The sequence below is a fragment of the Acomys russatus genome, chromosome 24, assembly GCF_903995435.1.
Source record: "Acomys russatus chromosome 24, mAcoRus1.1, whole genome shotgun sequence".
NCBI classification, from domain to species: domain Eukaryota; kingdom Metazoa; phylum Chordata; class Mammalia; order Rodentia; family Muridae; genus Acomys; species Acomys russatus.
The window spans coordinates 46,930,974-46,951,043 of record NC_067160.1 but is presented as its reverse complement, the minus strand read 5'-3'; the positions used below and the strand labels follow the sequence as shown (position 1 = coordinate 46,951,043).

At 42.7% G+C, this 20,070-nt stretch overlaps 1 protein-coding gene across 1 annotated transcript; it reads left to right on the top strand.

Annotated features, from left to right (window-relative positions):
- The first annotated feature begins 812 nt into the window (after positions 1–812).
- Positions 813–1,808, top strand: LOC127206989 (olfactory receptor 1J4-like). The gene has a single exon (XM_051166284.1). It carries the CDS (start codon positions 813–815, stop codon positions 1,806–1,808), a length of 996 nt encoding a protein of 331 aa, XP_051022241.1.
- Positions 1,809–20,070: the final 18,262 nt, after the last annotated feature.

Here is a 20,070-nt window from a genome sequence, read left to right as displayed (position 1 = left end):
AATGGATGCCTCTTTCTTACTGTTCAATTCTCATTCCAGAGTAAAGCACTGAGACTTGATGTGGCCTAATATGAAGGCACAGTCTCCTACACAGGGACTTGGCTCTTTGATCACTGCTACTGTTCATGTTTTACATGAGTGTCAGATGGGGGTCAATATTCTTTCTAACTAAATATGAATTAAGCAAAGTGCTGGTGACCTTAGTTTCTTTGGAAAGACATTCTTTAATGTGAAGGTGTGATATATCATTGGAGTTAGAATAGGAAATGCTTATTTATTCATGCACCAATAAGTTAAAGAAAATGACAGAAGCATCAGGGAAGTTAAGAAGAGTAGATAGCGAGTAATTGGTGGGTTGGGGGAGTATGAAGGTGAACATGACACAAGACATACTCAAATAAAAATATTTTCATGAAATTCATTATGTTACAATGAGTATTTGTCCATAAACATTTAGAAAAAAAGGAGTACATTTCTATTTCAAAAGAAGCAAAAAAATCCTCCAAAATATAAATTTAAATGAGCCAACATGCACATGTGACGTGCTGGGTAGCATTTGAGTGCCAGAACTTTTATTACTGTAGTACAGATAAGGAAGTGGCATTCAATACCACATAGGTACTGCCAAAAGAAGTTCATTTTAAGTAGAAGGTAAGCAGAAAATAAATTGTGAAAAATTCTTCAGTATTTTATGCAGATTCCTTGCATTTAAACCCAAGAAGAAGAATCATACAGAAAAGATCACTGCAATAATGTGCTGGCCATACTCATGTGTGTTCCACCTTTTTCTACTTCCCAAGAGCAGCGCGAGGATGGAGAACCAGAGCAGTGTGTCTGAGTTCCTCCTCCTGGGGCTCCCCATCAGACCAGAACACTGGGGCATCTTCTTCACCCTGTTCCTGGCCATGTACCTGACCACAGTGCTGGGGAACCTGCTCATCATCCTGCTCATCAGGGTGGACCATCGCCTCCACACCCCCATGTACTTCTTCCTCAGCCACTTGGCCTTCTCTGACATCTCCCTTTCATCCATCACAGTTCCCAAAATGCTGATGAACATTCAGACTCAGCAACATTCCATCTCCTACAATGGGTGTATCTCTCAGATGTATTTTTTCATTCTGTTTGGCTGCCTGGACAATTTCCTTCTTGCACTGATGGCCTATGACAGGTATGTGGCTGTCTGTCATCCGCTGCGCTACATCACCATCATGAGGGAGGAGCTCTGCGTCTGCTTAGTTGCTGGGTCCTGGTCCCTCTGTTGTGCTCATGCCCTGCTGCACACGCTCCTCTTGACCCAGCTGTCATTCTGTGCCAATAATACCGTCATCCCCAACTTCTTCTGTGACCTCACTGCCCTCCTGAAGCTGAGCTGCTCAGACGTCTCCCCCAATAAGCTAGTCACCTTCACTGAGGGAGGACTGCTTTTCATCTTGCCTCTGAGTAGCATCCTGGGCTATTATATTCACATAGGAAGCACTGCCTTGAGGGGCCCCTCCACAAAGAGATTCCTTAAAACCTTTTCTACCTGTGGCTCCCATCTCTTTGTGGTATCTTTGTACTATGGGACAATTGCGTGCGTTTACTTTTTCTCTTTATTCCAAAACTCCAGCGACAAAGACATAGTTGCTTCTGTTATCTATGCAGTAGTCACACCCTTGCTGAACCCTTTCATCTACAGCCTGAGGAACAGAGATATAAAACAGGCTCTAGGTATAGTTGTCACTAGGACCACTTCTTTAAGTGAAAGACATCCATTTTACTTATTATGGACACTTCATCATATATTTCCTAAAGTTATTGTATAGTTGACAATTCTTTGTGTTTAGTATAAAATGTATTGCGTTGTTATATGCTGGGTTTTCCAGTTTTTGTTTGGTTATTTGATGCAGTTCTGGGTATTGACCTGAAGGATTCACTAACTGTAGGCTGCATCTCAAGTCCCGCACAGTGTTCTTAATATGTCAACAGGATCAAGTTTAATTCTTGAGTTGCTTGAGTTTTATCTTAGTCTTTGCTTGTTCACCATCCTATATAGCTGGTGTTATGATCTATGCCAGATAGACTGACTCATGTATCATGGTGGGCTGAAGCAGGCTTGTGCTGAGTTTACGCTGTTTGAATAAATTTCTTCCCAACTGGACAGTTACAACATCACACTACTAGCTTGAAATCAGACATCATAGGGATGATTACACTATGGATATTGGCCACTTCTGCAAGCATGTGTCATTCAGTCAGCACACATCATAGCATTTATAGTAGGATGAGAGTTGACTTAATCTTTATAGACAGCCTCTGCCTTGTCATCACTACTTCTCATAGCAGCATAAGAAAGCCAGTTTTCGTGATATATATATATTATTTATTAACTCATTCATATTACATCTCAATTGTTAACCCATCACTTGTATCCTCCCATTCCTCCCTCCCTCCTTCCTTTCTTCCCTCTCTCCCTCCCACTTTCACCCTATTCCCCTCCCCTATGACTGTGACTGTGGGGGGGCCTCCTCTCCCTTTATATGATCATAGGTTATCAAGTCTCTTCTTGGTAGCCTGCTATCCTTCCTCTGAGTGCCACCGGGCCTCCCCATCAAGGGGATGTGGTCAAATATGGGGCACCAGAGTTCATGTGAAAGGCAGTCCCCTCTCTTCACTTATCTGTGGAGAATGCCCTGTCTATTGGCTAGATTTGAGTAGGGGTTCGATGTTTACTGCACATATTGTCCTTGGTTGGTGCTATAGTTTGAGCAGAACCCTTGGGCCCAGATGTAAGAAAGCCAGTTTTTATGTATCACTGAATACATGCTTTTTTCAATAATTTTACTTTTCAACATCCTTACACATGTGATGAATACACATTATAACAATGTAAAGTTGAATTTTTCTTTGTTTATGTACTTTGAAAATTACATTTCTAGGAAATTCAGTTATCAACATTTAATAAAACTGTGGTGCACTTGGATTTATATTTTCCACATTCCTAATTTCTGTTTGAGACACATTGCAAATGTTTGTCTGCATTTTGATTACCTATTTCTGTAATTTCATTCCCCTACTAATTGGTTTTGGTAGGGCTTAAGCATTCATTTGTTTGAGACAGATTCTCAGTATATAGCCTTGAGTATCCTGGAATTCACAATGTAGACTAGGCTGGCCTTGACTCCCAGAGACTCACCTGACTTTGCCTCCTGAGTGCTTGGCTTAAAGCTGTGTGTCACCAAGCTCAGCTCCCTTACTAGCTTGTTAATAGTATGGTTTTTTCTATTTTTTTGTGTGCTTTATCTGGAAATTATGATTTTTGCTTTCTGTCAAAATTTTAAATTGAGGCATAATATGTGTAAAATACTACACACCATAGGATTTATTGTCTTAAACATTTAAGGTGTATGATTAACCATCAGAATTGTCCTAGTCTCACAAGTTCCAAGGAAAATGGCTATAATCATTTTTATTAATTTATTCCTATTACATCTCAATTGTTGTCCCCTTGCTTGTCTCCTCCGATTCCTCCCTCCCCCCTCTTTCACCCTATTCCCCTCCTACAGGTTTGTGACAGAAGGAGACCCCCTCCCCCACCATATGGTCACAGCTTATTAAGTCTCATGTTGGTAGCCTGCCTATTCTTTCTCTGAGTGCCACCAGGCCTCCCCACCACAGAGAAGTGGTCAAATATGGGGCACCAGAGTTCATGGCAGAGTCAGTCCTTGCTCTCCACACAACTGTGGATAATGTCTTGTCCGTTGGCTAGATCTGAGTAGGGGTTCAATGTTTACTGCATATATTGTCCTTGGTTGGTGCAGTAGTTTGAGCAGAACCCCTGTGTCCAGATCGACCCATCGTGATGTTCTTCTTGCAGGTTTCTAGGACCCTCTGGATCCTTCTATTTCTCCATTCTCCCATACTTCTCTCTCCTAGAGTCCCAATGGAAGGTCCTCACATCTATCCCAATCTCCTGTTAAGTGAAGACTTTCGTGGGACATCCCTTTTGTGCTAGTGTTCGATTATAAGTGAGTATATACCATGTGAGTCTATCTGGATCTGTGTTAACTCACTCAGTATGATCATTTCTAGTTCCATCCATTTGCCCATAAATTTTCAGGATTTCCTCTTTTTTTTTTTTTTTTTTTTTGTATAGCTGAGTAGTATTCCACAGTGTAAATGTACCAGTTTCTTTATCCATGCTTCGACTGAGGAACATTTAGGTTTTTTTCCAGGTTCTGGCTATTACAAATAAGGTTGCTATGAACGTGGTTGAGCATATGTCCTGGTCGTGTGATGGAGCATCTTCCGGGTATATTCCAAGGAGTGGTATAGCTGGGTCTTGAGGTAACCTTTTTCCTAGTTTTAGATTTCCAAAGTGGTTGTACAAGTTTTCACTCCCACCAGCAATGAAGGAGTGTTCCCCTTTCTCCACATTCTTGCCAGCATATGCTGTCACTTTAGTTTTTGATCTTGGCCATTCTGATGGGTGTAAGATGGAATCTCAGAGTTGTTTTAATTTGCATTTCTCTGATGACTAAGGATGTTGAGCATTTTTTAAGTGTTTCTCAGCCATTCGATATTCCTCTGTTGAGAATTTTGTTTAATTTGAGCCCCGTTTCTTAATAGGGTTATTTGGTTTTGTGGTGTTTAATTTCTTGAGTTCTTTATATATTTTGGATATTAGTCCTTTGTCAGATGTTGGGTTAATGAAGATCTTTTCTCAGTCTGTAGGCTGTCGCTTTGTTCTGTGGACAGTGTCTTCTGCCTTACAGAAGCTTTTCAGCCTCATGAGGTCCCAATTGTTCTGTTGACAGTGTCTTCTGCCTTACAGAAGCTTTTCAGCCTCATGAGGTCCCATTTATTAAGGTGACCTTAGAGCCTGGGCTGTTGGGAGTTCTGTTCAGGAAGTTGTCTCCTGTGAAAATGGCTATAATCTTGACTGAAAATATTTTCAATGGTTTTGGTGTCTACATTTTTCTTTGTATATATTATTTTCCTGAAAATATATTCTAGGAGCTGGAGAGATGGCTCAGTAAATAAAAGCACTGGCTGCTTTTCAGATGACCCAGGTTTGATTCCTGGCTCCAACATGGTGGTTCACAACTGCCTGTAACTACAGTTACAGGGGATCTAGTGCCCTCTTTTGTCTTTCATAGACACCAAGGATGCACATTGTGCACAGACACATATATAGGCAAAACAAACATTTAGAAAATTAAAAATTAAAAATATAATCCTGTTTACAAATTTTTATATGCTGAGATTTTAGCTACCAAGAACAAATGTTTGCAAGTAACTTGTGTTGTTTGTAGCATCTGCCAAACTATACTTTTGTTTTGTTTTTCAATAGTTTGGGGTATGATATGGTCCAGTTTTCTATATATTCATCCTGATGGATTCTTGGAGTCTTCTATATGGGCTATTGCTTCCATGAGTTTTGGAAAATTCGCAGCTATTAGCTCATTAAATATTACTTCTGATCTAGTTAATATTTCTTTTGTTCTCAGCCACTTAATCATATACATTTTAGCTGTTTGAGTATGTTACCAAATCTCATATCTTCTTCGAGGCACTATTCAGTTCTCTTTCTATTATGCTACAATTTATCTGTCATCTTACAGCTTATTTTCCAGTTCAAGAATTCTTTCTTGGGCTAGGGAGATAGATGGCTCACTGGGCAAGAGTGCCTTTTGTGCAAGACCAACAACCTGAGTCCAGATCCCCAGAATGCACACAAAAGTCAGCTACAGCAATAATGCAAGTATCTGCGATCTCAATTTACTTATGGGAATTGGGAGGCAGAGACAGGAGACACTCTAGAAACTATGAGCCAGTTGTCCTGGATTACACAGTTGTGACAAGCTCTTTCCCAGGCCATGTGTAAAGGTGAGGTGCTGTCCTCCATAGCATATCACAGCATGCACATGTCTCCCAGGGATCATTGTTATGGTGTCAAATGTCAAGCATATTCTGGTGCTATGAGAGCTGCACCATAGAAAAAAGGCTTTTAGGTCAGATCCAGCTCAACTACCCGATTGGTTGTCCAATTCAAAGTGGTCAGCCTTGAAATCACACACACACAAGCAACACAAATGGGTTCAACAGGTTGCATTTGAATATTTATGTGTACATATGTAACAATAAAAACCAAAGAAAAAGAGGCCATTGGTTTGAGAGGGGATGAATGGGGGGATGTGGGAAAGGTTGGAGGGAGGGTGTAGTTATAATTTAATTAAAATAAAAACTAAAATATATTCTTCCACTGAGTCAACCGATACGAAGTTGTATACTAAGTCATAAGGAAGCATGAAAAGAACATGTGAGATCTATGGGATGCCATGAAAACATGGCCGTAGAAGGACAAGTACAAGCTAAAGGCATAGAAGTTACAGTCAACAAAAGCATAGTAGAAAAATTTGACTAGTCTAGGCAAAGAGATAGCCATCCTGATTACAGGACACATTAAATTGCTAAACAAGACCAGAAAGGAGCCTCCACACTTTATTATTTTATTTTATTTTATTTTTTCCACACTTTATAATAGAGTTAAAACATTAAAGATGATGAAGAAAGCCTATTGATGGCTGCAAAAGAGAAGCACCAAGTCACACATAAAAGGAAACCAATAAGAATAATAGCAAAATTTCCAACAGAAAGCAGAAAAGCTAGGAGAGCATGACATAATGTTTCAAACTCTGGAAGACAGTAACTGCCAAACCAGATTACCATACCCAGCAAAACTATACTTTACAATTGAAGGAGGAAAACTAATGTACAAACGCACAAATTAAAAGTGTTTGGCTGTAACCTCTGCTTGGTCCCATATAAGCTGGGAAACTCTGTCTGCTCTACTTTCTTCAACCCCACCCAGAAGAAGAAAACTCCAGGCTAACATTTTATCACCCCTTATTCTGTTTCCAGCAACCCACCCAAGAATGCCCATGGGCTCAAGTTTTGACCATATATGGACACAATATCAGCTGCTAGCTGACACATCATCCCCCTTCACCTGAGATCTCTTGCCTTAGCCTGGGTAGGAGATTTCTCTGGCCCCATTCCTTGGGAACTGGTGAACCCTCTGGGACCAGTATCTAATATACATGCTTTTATCTACTTTTAATCTGGTCCAATCTGGCCTATATTATGCCAGAGGAAAACCTGTTATATTCATGCAGAAACCTGGTAGTAGGTGAACCCCTGGTCCGTAGTCTACCCTGGGCCCAGTGGGGACAGCCCCCTACCTCTGACATGATTGACTTTCCACTCAAGGTACGTCACCTTTTCCAACTGCCGCCCAAGGGGTACTAGGTGCCTCTTCTGTGTCCGAGACCCCCGGGGTCCCCTGCCAAGCTGCAGCTGTGCCAAGGCAAGCCCATCTATTCCAGAACAAAGATGATCTTTGTTCTTGGGAGCCTTAGGAATTTGGAGACATCCTTTCCACTATGGACTCCCACTGTTTGAACCCAGGCTATTGGTAGCACACTGGTGGTGAAAGCATGGTCTTTGGTTTTAGCACATGCTTGGAAATAGGTGACACTGGATTAAACTCTGTTGCTCAGTTGCCCCTGGGGTGCTTGCTGCAAAATTTATCCAAATTGGTGTTGTCTCAGACCTTACATCCAAAATGCCTGATTTTTCTTTGTTCTGTGGCTTGGCTTCAGTACATTCTAGATAGCCAGTCTAGATGGCCATCCAGAAGGCACTGTTTTTTTTTTTTTTTTTAAATTCTTATTTATTTATTTATTTATTTATTTATTTTTCTTCTTTTTACATACACATTTATATTATTACACACATATACATTAAACTACATACAGCAAGAAGAACCATGAAACAATCAGGAATTATATAAATGTTACATTCATAATGTTTTGGCTACTTGTATTTGGCAACCTTGAAGAAAACATCTCTCCCATCTTGGTGAGTCTAAAATTCTGAATGTAAATCAATATCTATCATTCCAATCATATCATATCAATCTCATCTCTATCAAATTTGACTATAACATCTTTCATGACTTGGCGATTTCTGCAGGTGTATGGATAAGTGGTGTGAGTTCCCTATATTCAGGTTTTTTGAGAACTGTGCTCCTGTCACTCCTCCTTCTGTGGCCAATGCTAGAAGGCCTAGATCTTGTTGGCCAGGGTTGTGGCACCTCCAGTTACCCTTTCATCGGTGGTCTCGGTCCCTGAGCCTCCCTCCATCCTGAATGAGCCTCCTGTGTCAGTTGCACCCCCACCCCTTCCTCCTTTCCCACCGTCCCATTTCCTTCCTACACTGGCACATGCTCCACCTACTTTCTTACGCGCGCGCACACACACACACACACACACACACACACACACACACATTTCTTTATCTCCTCCCTTTGAGACAAAGCCATGGGCAGTAAGCCTCCATCTCCTTACCTATCTCCCTCTTCCTCTCTCTCTCTCCTCCCACTGCCCCTCTTTCTTCTTTACCACCTAAGAATCCACCTAATGGTCAACCCCCTCCCTTTATCCACTGACTCTCTATCCTCCTCCTCCCTCCTTGCCTCCTCTCTCACCTGCTTCTTCTACAATGCCACGCCCTTAGCCTCATGTGCATCCCAGCAAACGCTCTCCTCTGTCCTATCTGGTAAGTGGTTGGAGTTGAGGGGGTTCGAGTTGCGTTCATGTTCCTTTCTCCCTCCAAGATCTCTCCCAGATTGAAAGTCAGCTAGGCTCCTTCTCTGCCAGCCCTTCCACCTATAATAAGGACTTATGCTACCTTTGCCAGGCCTATGATTTAACATGTCATGACCTCTATGGTCATCCAGGCCTCCACTCTCACTCCTAAGGATCACAGACAGGTTCAGGCAACAGACAAACGGTACCCAGACCCGACCCACTTAGTGGACAATACGTCCCTGTGGGTGACACTGAAGTGTGGGCTACAGAACCTAATTGAGACTTTCAACCAGGTCAAAAGAGGGGGTACCCCATGGTCCTCTCCCCTCCTTCTGGATATGGAAATGATCTCAAACAAAGTTGTTAACTTTGATAAGCTCTCCAAAATTATGCAGTGAGCTCGCAAAAATCCAGCCATTTTTCTAAATTGATTACAAGAGACTATGATCCAATATACCTGCCTTGATCCAGCATCCCCAGTGGAAGCCATGGTCCTGGCTGCCTGATTTCCCAGTCATTGTCAGATATTAAAAAAAAAAACCCTAAAGACTAAAAAAGGCTGAAGATGGTCCTCAAACCCCCATACAAAAATTGGTGAAGGTGGCTTTTAAGGTCTTTAATGCCCAACAGGAGGTGGCTGAGTCTTCCTGACATGCTCAGCAACAAAAAAGGCTACCCTCCAAGCCCAAGCCTGGACAGTTGCCCTGAGGCCAACAACAATATTGCAGAGGGAACAGGGATGGCCACCCAAAACCCATCCTGCTGTAGTCCAACCAAAGTCAACTCTGTCAGGGCCCTGTTTCATTTCAAATGCAGCCAGGAAGGCCACTGGTCTGCTGCCACAACAATGACCCACCAGGTCATGTCCTATGTGCCGGTGGCCCAGTCACTGGAAGTTGGAGTGCACCAGTGTGGGCTTGTCCTCTGTGGCACACCATGGAGATCCAGCCCTACCAGCACAGGTTCCTCAGACCCTTCTGAGGTGCCTTTGAGTTCCTTGTCCTAGCAGAGGATTGGTGGCACCCGGACTTGGGGACTTCCATCAGCCTCACCAAGCCCTGGTAATGCTCCAGGTAGCAGACAAGTTCATCACCTTCCTGATGGGCGTGGAGACTACCTTCTCTGTTTTGAACTCTCACTCAGCTCCCCTAGTTCAATAACCAATTTCTGTTACTTGGTTGGACAGAATCCCTTCCTTTCCACCTAATACTCTGCCACCTTATATTCTTGCAGGACGACACTTCTCACTCTTTTCTGGTCATGACCATCTGTTCAACACCTTTACTTGGCTGAGATATTCTCAACCTCTCCCTGCCGCCCCATAATCTCTTCCAACACCCATCCTCTTCTTTTTCTGCTTGCTTCACAGATTCCCAACCCCAGATTGTCCTGTCTTTACCCTACCTGGTCCTGTTGACCTCCAAGTATGGGATAACTCTACCCCAGTGATTGCTACCCACCGCCAGCCAATCCTACCTTGCCTTAAGGACCCCTCCTCCTTCCATTCCAGACCCCAGTTGCCCATTTCTGAAACCCATCATGTGTTCTCAAGCCCATCATTACCCACCTCCTATCTCTGGGGACTCTGGTTCCCATTGACTCACCTTGCAATGCTCCCATTCTCCTGGTGTGTAAGCCCTTAACTGCTCACTCCGTAGTTCAGGACCTCTGCCTCATTAGTGAGGGAATCATCCCAGTTCACGCTGCAGTCATCAACCCCTACACCCTCTTCTCTTATATTGCTCATACAACATCCCATTTTACCCCCTAGACTTAAAGGATGCTCTCTTTACTGTCCCCTTATTCCTTGACTCATATTTTCTCTTTGCCTTCACCGGGGGGACCCTAATACATGGATTTCAAGGCAGCTCACAGGGACAGGTCTCCCTCAGGGCTTTCAGGATAGCTCTACATTTCCTTGGCCAGGCCTTGGCCCAAGACCTCTCCTCCTTTGATCTTAATCCTAGTACACTTCTCCAATTAATAGATGACCTCTTTCTTTGCAGCCTCTCCATATATATATATATGTATATATATATATATATACACATATATATATGTGTGTGTGTGTGTGTGTGTGTATATATATATTCTAGAGTGCCACTTATTTCCTTCTGAAATATATTAGCTCCCTGGGATGCCGTGTTTCTCCATCTAAGGCTCAACTATCCTTTCTCATTGTAATATAGTTGGATGTTCAACTTAGCCATGGCTCTAAGACCCTCGTCTCAAACTGAGTTGTGGCTCTGAGGGACCTACAGACCCGAACTATGGTGAATCAGATTCTTTCATTTTTGGGTATGGTAGGGTTCTTCAGACATTGGATCCCCAATTTTGCTATTATGGCTAAGGCACTATACCAGGTAGCCAAGGAAACCCCCAATGGGCCTCTCACCCACCAGGATATAGCTCACTGCCATTTTTCTCTACTCCAGGATGCTCTTTCAACAGCCCCAGCTTTAGCCCTTCTAGACTCTCTTTGGCCCTACCACCTCTTTACTGATGAGAGGCTGGGTGTAGCAACAGGGGTCCTGGCCCTACCTGTTGGGTCCTTCCACCAAACCGTCACTCTTCTGCGTAAACAATTGGACCCTATCGTATGCTAATAGCAGCCATGTTCATGGGCCCTAGTGGTGGCCGCTGAAATTAGCTGAGAGGCCCTCAAGATCACCTCACTCCAGCCTATTTCTGTATACTCTACCCACCACCTTTCAATCTCCTGAGTCATTCTTCTCTCTCCCCTTGGACCCTCATGGGTCCAGACTTGTCATCTGTTATTCCTGGAAAACTCTTAGATTACCTTGGTTCCCATCCCTGATCTAAATAAACCCAGCAACCCTCCTTCCTGTTTCATTCTCCACTGATACCCTTTCTCACTTGTCTAGAAGCTGTGGGGGACCTACATTCACCCTTACCTAGCCTCTTAGCCCAACCTCTCACATTTTACAACTCACCTCCCTTTTTTGTTTGTTTGTTTTTGAGCAGGGTTTCTCTGTGTAGCCTTGGCTGTCTTGGACTCACTTTGTAGACCAGGCTGGCCTCAGACTCATGGAGATCCTCCTACCTTTGCCTCCTGAGTGCTGGGATTACAGGTGTGCACCACCTTGCCTGCCTTCCACAACTCTCTACAACTCACCCTTTTGTGGCTATAAATTCCCTTATAGATAACTGAGGAACCCTCCAGGTGGTATATTCAGTGGTCACCTTGGCTGAAATGATTGAGGCAAACTGTCTCTCAATGAGAACCTCTTAACAAAAGGTTGAACTAGTTGCTCTAACCAGGGCACTCCATATTGCCAAAGGGTGAGTAAACATTTACATTGATTCAAAATATGCCTTTCTAATATCTCTGTCCTACAGAAGGATAGGGATTTTCTTACCACCAAGGGCACTCATGTTGTCAATGGTTTCCTTATAGCCAAGCTCTGTGGCCCTCCAACTCCCAGCAGAGGTGGCCATAATTCCCTACCAGGGGCACCAGACCTCCACAGACCCAGTGGTTCTGGGTAATTCCAGGGCTCACTCAGTGGCCCAAGGGTTTGGTTTCCAGCTGCTCCAGACCCTCCGGGCACATCATTTTCCTGCTATCCTCTGAAAAGCCTCAGTACTAGCTGGAGGAAAGAAACAAGCTCCTTGGGAAGGAAGCCACACAGGCAAAAGATGGATGACTTTACCTAAATAATTGCCTTATTCTTCCCCAGGATCAGGTGCCGTCCATGATCTCTGATATTCTCCAGAGCCTACCCATCAGCCCTAAGGCTCTATTCCAATTTCTAGAGACCCTTTTTTTTGATCCCACTGATCTTCTAGCCCATATTTTACAGGCCCAAGCTTCCTGTCCGATGTGTGCCAAGACTACCCTTAGGGGTCTCTCCAGATACATCAGCCTGTGCACCAGCTCCAAGGACACCAAATGCTCAAAGACCGGCAAATTGACTTCACATACATGCCCAGTTGCAAGAAATTCTTCTATCTCCTAAGTCAATAGAAACACAGTGGATGGGACCCTACACCCTGATCCATACCACCCCCTTGGCAGCTGTCCCGTCCCACGGAACATGTCAAACCAGAGTACACCTGAAAGAGGGGGTGTGAATGGAGAGAGATAGGACAGAGACACACAGAGATGAAGGCCAAGATGAGATGTCTTATCAAGGCCTACCATTTATTATACACAAGGTGAGGTTTTTATAGTAATCACACAGCCATCTGTATGGACTCCATCCTGCCCTGCCCCTCCAGGCACGCTGAAAAGAAATCACTCTCCAGATAAGCTCTGAGCCTGAGCTCCTTTGAGTCTCTCAGTGATAGGTAACCCAAACATCCAGGTGCAACCAAGCCCCTCCAGCAGCATAAGCAACACAAAGGATTCTCTGGCAGATATCAGCAGCTCTGAAACCTAGCATGGCAACAAAGTAGCTGTTACTCAGCTAACCATAAACTGAAATATAACTTTTAGCTCCCTACAGGCAGATAAATTCCTAGGACATTAGTGTTGGTACCATCTACCCAGTCTCAAAACGGCCCTACCTCAAGATGGATGGGACCCACCACTGTCAGGTTCTGCAGAGATCCTCAAGGACAGGTCTGAATTTTCAGGCCTGGCTGCATTCGTTCCTCATCATATTCACCTTCCCCTCTGTCTCTCTGGGTCATGCATTTTTCTCTCTGTAGCCGCTGCCACCGCAAGTGCCAGGTGCCGACTGACACCCCTCACAGGTTGCCCTTTTATTTACAGTCATCTCAGTCCTCACTCAGCTGGGTGCTTGCAGGACACACAGTGACACCATGGGCCAGGCTAACTGTTCTGTTCTAAGAGATGCCAAAATGCCATCTTCTTCCCAGTACCTCATTTTAAATGCACAGAGAGGTATGATTACCTCAGTTTTGCTTTACTTTTGACCAGACAGACAAGGGCTATCACACCCAATAGGTGAAAGAACATAGGGGCTACACATGAGGTTCTTGTAAAAAGAACCTTCTAAGATGGTGTGGACAAAATTTTTGTGGGCTAACATGGTCTACTAGTTTTCTATTCGCTAGTGCAATACGACAGTATAGTAATATCCAAGATCCCTGGGGTGACCAGTGGGCTCAGGGAGTAATAGGCAGGGTCTATCAGAGGAAACTGTCTTCATATTCATTTGAGCAACTAGAAATCTGGTGAGCCTACATCCAGACCCTGACCTCTGCCCTCCAGAACTCAGCAAACCTCACCAAGACCATGCAACAGCAGGAGGTGTCCCTCCAATCACACCTGGGAGACCTCTCCCAATCTCAGGAAAAAAAAAAAAAAAAAAAAAAAACTAAGGAAAATGAACCTTTCTCCAGGCTGGTCCTAGTTCCAGAGGGAGCAACTCTACTTAACCTCACTAAAGCCCCCCAACCTTAGCAACTGCTCTCTCTGTGCTGGCTTGGATCAACCCATCTGATTACAGTGCCCTTGCATAGTCCATTCTCAAGGCCAAGGGCTGACCCCCCAACCAAGGACAACTACTAAACAAGGTGTATCCCTCTTCCAGGGATTTCTGGACACCCTATTCTCTTTCTGATACACAAGACCTTTGCAATACTGAAAACACAGATTTGATATCTACATGGGCACCCACAGGAGGGTTCTTTTGGTGCAATGTCTCTGTATAAAAATAGCTTGTCATTGGTAATCCTTCTTCTCTATCTATCCTGGTGACATTGGTAGCAGACCTAACGTTTTGTGGAAAGGCTGAAATGGCCATTCTCTTTTCTCCTACTAAGGCCTCCCAGTTGTGGGCACCCTTTGCCTGGACAAGCCAGGAGGTCTCAATTGTGGCACAAGCAGGCATTACTACTGTGGTTTCAAAAATAGCGACTGGCTTAAGCACAGGCACCATGGGATATGGGATACTTAGCGGTTGGAATCGAAAGGGTGTTCAGCCATCTCTAAAGGGCTATGGACAACTTGGTGGCATTATTGGCCTCCCTCCAGCATCAGATCACTTCGGTGGCTCAGGTGTCATGCAGAACTGGAGAGCATTCATTGGACCTCCTCACAGCAGACAAGGGAGGCACCTGTCTGTTCTTGGGGGAAGAGTTCTACTACTATAGCAAAAAGCCTGGCCTGGTGAAAATTAATATCAAGTCACTCCACAAATTGTCTGAAGGATTCTGCCAATACAACCAGGGCACACTCCTTTTCCACTCATTCTGACAGTCTTCACTACTCACATGACTGTCCCATTCATAGGGTCAATGGTGGTATTATTTTATTTTTTCTCTTAGTACCATGCCTCCTCCACTTTCTCCAGGCATGAATTTGCTAAGTTTTCCCTAGCAGCAGACTACCAAATGTTTCTGCATGTGTATTTCCCACTCAGTGTGAGCCCACTGACTCCTGATTCTCTCACCTCACGCAGCCCCTCTTCAGCAAGAAGCAGCAATATCTGAATTGGTGCCTCTATACCCAAAAAGGTCAGGATGTTTGGTTGGAGCCCCTGCTCACCCTACACAATCTGGAACACCCAGTCTTCTTTCCTTTCTTCAACACCACCCAGACAGAGAAAATTCCAGGATAACAATCATCACCTCTCACCCCTGCATTCCCAGCAATCCACCCAAGAGTGCCTGCCCAAGGTTCAGCTTTTGACCATCCATGAGCACAATCCCAGCTCCTAGCTGACACATCATCACCCTTTGCCTAATAACTATAAAAGCCTCTTTCCTTAGCCCCTTTGCCTTAGTCCGGGTCCACAATTTCCCTGTTCCCATTCCTTTGGACTGGAGAACCCATCCAGGAGCAGCATATAATAAACCTGCTTTTATCTACTTTTAACCTGATCTAGTGTGGCCTATAGTGTGTTGCTGGAAATCATATTAAGAGAAATCCATGACCATAAGGTGAACCATAGGGTATACCTGAAGGAATCTTGTACACTAAAGAGAAAGATAAATACACCCATGAAGTTATAGCAAAGAACAAACTATGCCAGAACAGTAAGCAAATGAGCAACAGGAAGGTGACAGACACTACAAATCAATAAAATGACACAGATTAGTATATTTTTTTTGGTAATACTCTGAATGCTAAAGGTCTCAACCCTCCAATCAAAATACACAAATTACCACATTGGATTGAAAACCAGGATCCATGCAATTATGAGAAGGACTAAGAGGGCGCAAAATTGAGAGGAGTTTGTTAGGGGGCCAGGGGAAGTTGGATGGAGAAATTTTTGAGGTCTAAATATTTCACAAGGTTGTTTGTTCACTTAATAGCAGTTCAAATCAAAACTAATTTCCAACACAAAACAAGCAGATAATAAGATTTATAAGTAGCTAAATATGTCTACATTTAGTAAGGAAGTGAATGGAAGTGAAGAAACAGAATGGAAGATCTATGGATCTGATTTAGAAACAACTTCCCGAGGCAGCAGTTCTCATCTTGTGGGTTACGACCTTGTTGGGAGTCAAACAGCCCTTTCACAAGGGTTGCCCAAGAGCACTGGAAATCACAGGCATTTACATTATGTTTCTTAACCATAGCAGGACTGTGCTTATGAAGTACCACAAAACCAATTTTATGGTTATGAGTCATCACAATGTGAGGAACTGTATTAAAGCATGGCAGCATTAAGAAGGTTGGGAACTGCTGTCCTAAGGTGCTGAATGGAAAGTACATTAAATGATTGTTTTATGGCATTGTGAAAGCCTTATGCCAATGGGATGCCAGCTCCATCATTTTGTGGCAAGAGGGTATCATTTATAGTAATAATGTTCCATTTCCCAGGGAAGAGTGCTGGTCTCAGTGAGATGTAATTTACTTCCTTTGGTCAGAGAATGAAGGTAGTCAAGTGTTTCTAGAGGAACTCATTAGCTAGAGAAATTGACTGAATCAGTCTCCAGCGTGCTTCATTCGTAGCCCCTCAACACATTTCCTAGTGTAAACTTAGAACACAATGACCTGTGAAGCATCACCATCTTAGTGGTTGCCTTGTGGTTATTATTGATATTTTTCTAAGGGTGAGCTCTCTTATAATTGTTTCAATAGTAGTTTTTTCCCCAAGAGAGTCAAAGGCAGTGCAATAATTATACTCTTGTTGCCTATAATTTGGAGGTGAGGATGATGGAATCACCCTCAGGCCCATGGTTTGCCAAATTAAAATTCAATGGATTCTCAGGAGCTATAAACAAAAGTATGTATATATATATATATATAATTTGGCAATTAGTTGATTAATCTGCCTATGACAAAGAGCACTTTGACAACTCCAACTGTTCCACCACATTTTGTGTCTTCTAGAAAGAAATGGATCATCCTCTTTCCTCTCTATAGCTGAGGGTACCCTTGCTCATCACCAAAGGGCCATGCCAGAGCAGGATGTACAAATCACAGTAAAGTATTTTTGTTATGCTGGGATGTGTTCTCCAGTGTGGTGTGATGATCTTGACCTTAATGTGATTCTTTGAGGATGTTACCTTGAAGATAGAAGCCAGTCTCTGTTCCAAGCATCGAGGAAGGAGCATGGCGACAAGAAGGGCAGAGAAGTTCTGGGAGAGCTTGTGGCTCTTAACCCACACATTTATCATTACATATGAAGACATTATTCAGGGTAAAGGATAAGTTGTAACTGTGAAAAATAGAAGCCAATTGAGTTCCTTGAATCAAATCCTTAGTTAATACAATGGAATGAGAAACATAGCCGGTTTCACCAGTAGTTAGGATGATAGACTATCAATAGTTTATTCAGCAGGATTTAGTTATTATACTACTTGGGGGAATTCCGTCCCATATAAGATGTCCTGAGGACATGGCTATCAAATTATGCACTTTACAGTTTGTTTTTAGCTAAATAAAAATAAATGTTCTGTCTATCTATTATCTGTCTATCTATCTATCTATCTATCTATCTATCTATCTATCTATCTATCTGAGACAGGGTTCCTGTGTGTAGCCTTGGTTGTCCTGTAATTTGCTTTGTAGACCAGGCTGGCCTTAAACTTATAGAGACCCATCTGATTCTGCCTCCTGAGTGTTGGGATTAAAGGCGTGTTCCACCACTGCCTGGCAAAACTGAACTTTAAAAAGAAACTCATTTGTCATCTATTCTTATTGATAGAGTTGCACATCTTATGTAATAATTATAATTCATCCTTAGTTTTTGAAATAATTAAAATTCCTAGTTAATTTTTAATGTAACATGAGATCAAAACTCAATTTACTATCTTCTCACATCGATTATGAAGCATTTACAATGCTTTGCCTCTTTTCCTCCATTTTATAGTCTAACTGCATCATGAATTTACACTAATAAATGCCATCCCTTATGTAGATATTATACTTGATACTTTTATTTTGAAATATGTACCATCAGATTGCCTATTTAGAAGCTATAGATTCATGTCTTTGTGGTAAGACAAGTACAGTTAAATAATTTATACATTGTGTCTCAAGTTTTCCACCGATGGGGATACAACCATTAAAATGGGATTTGTGCTCAACAAACGGCACATGTAAAAATGCACTTAAAATATATAATTACATCGATATTTATTTTTATAAATATATAAAATAAGTAAACTTTTCTTCATTCTAAGCCACTGAATTGAGTGTTTTCAACATCATAGAGTGATCCAGTGTATTATTTCCCTTTATAGTAACATTTCCTCAACTGTGGAATAAAGTCTTACTAGCTAGAAGCATTATTCCTTTTTTATTTAATTAATTTATTCAGATTACATCTAAATTATTATCCCATCACTGTATTCTCCCGTTTCTCCCTCCCTCCTGCTTTCACCCTATTCCCCTATCCTATGTCTGTGACTGAGGGGGACCTCCTCCCCCTCCATATGATGACAGGCTATCAAGTCTCATTTTGGTAGCCTGTTATCTTTCCTCAGAGTGCCACCTGTCCTCTCCATCCAGGGGATGTGGTCAAATATGGGGCACCAGAGTTCATGTGAGAGTCATTCCCTGCTCTCCACTCAACTGTGGAGAATTTTCTGTCCATTGGCTAGATCTGAGTAGGGGTTCACCATTTACTGCATGCATTGTCCTCAATTGGTGCAGTAGTTTGAGTAGAACCACTGGGTCCAGATACATCCATCATAAAGTTCTTCTTGTGGGTTTCTAGGACCCTCTGGATCCTTCTATTTCTCCATTATCCAATACTTCTCTCACCTAAAGTCACAGTAGGCTGTCCTCTCATCTATCCTACTTTCCTGGTAAGTGAGGTCTTTCATGGGACATGCCCCTAGTCAGTATATACTATTTGAATCTTTCTGCTTCTAGGTTAACTCTCTCAGTATGATTATTTCTAGTTCAATCCATTTATCCACAAATTTCGGGATTTCCTTGTTTTTAATAGCCCACCTCAGTGACACTTCAGCAAGACCACACCACTTAAGTCTTCCCAAACAGTGTCACTAAGTATTTAAATGCTTAAGACTATGGGGGGGGGGTGGAGGAGTCACCATTCAAACCATCGCATTCCATTTCCTGGACCCTATTGTAGCCTTGTGGCCATATCATAATGTAAAATGCATTTAGTTGCGCTTAAAAATGTCCTGACAATCTTTAATAGTTTCAACATTGTTTAAAAGTCCAAAGTTCCGTCTGAGACTCAAGGAAATCTTATCATTGTATCTCCCTGTAAAATAAAAAAGCAGATTGAGTACTTCCACCATACCATGGCACAGACTAACATTACCATTTCAAATGGGAGGAGTGGGGGGCATAGTGAGGAAATATTAGACCAAAACAAGACTGAAGCCCAGTAGAGGAAACTCCGCATCCTGTAGCTCCATGATGGCTGTCAAGGGGTTTAGATGGTTCTGCCCATCCAGCTTTACTGCCTTCTCTTTGGATGCATATTCCCTGCATGCAGCTATTGTCGGCAGATATCCATGGCCTTGGCATTTTCAATACCATTTCCATCAAGAAGCACATTCAGGGCTGTGGACAGACTGAGTATTTGCTCCACCACCAGCACTCCACTTAGGCACAGATCCAGTGTTGATGGTTTGCTACCAGCTGCAGTTGAGGTTATTGGCAGAATCAAAGCAGAGCTAACCCCAGCACCACACCACCACCATACTGCAAATGATGTGACTTCTGTGCCCTGTGTAGTTACCTCAAAGTGTCAAAAAGAGATATTAGCAGTTGCCTCTGGATGATGCTGGCAGGGATGGTGCGTTAGGAACCTCACTGGAATGATCATAATGGTTTTGTTTTGGTCTATATTTGTCTAAATCAGCTAACTGGTCCATTTTGTCTGTATTGCTTTATGATGAATAATTCCATGAATACAACTTTTACTGACCTATACTTATTATGTGAAATCCAGTTGAAAGCAATGATGGCCATAGAATAATAATGTGACATACATGTAGAAAAACTCACCAGAAGGGTCATTATATTGATGATTATTTCTTCATTCAATGGTTTATTATATAAGTGTTTTTT

Coding starts and splice junctions, on each gene's coding strand:
- LOC127206989 (XM_051166284.1), top strand. CDS start 813: ATGGAGAACCAGAGCAGTGTGTCTGAGTTCCTCCTCCTGGGGCTCCCC.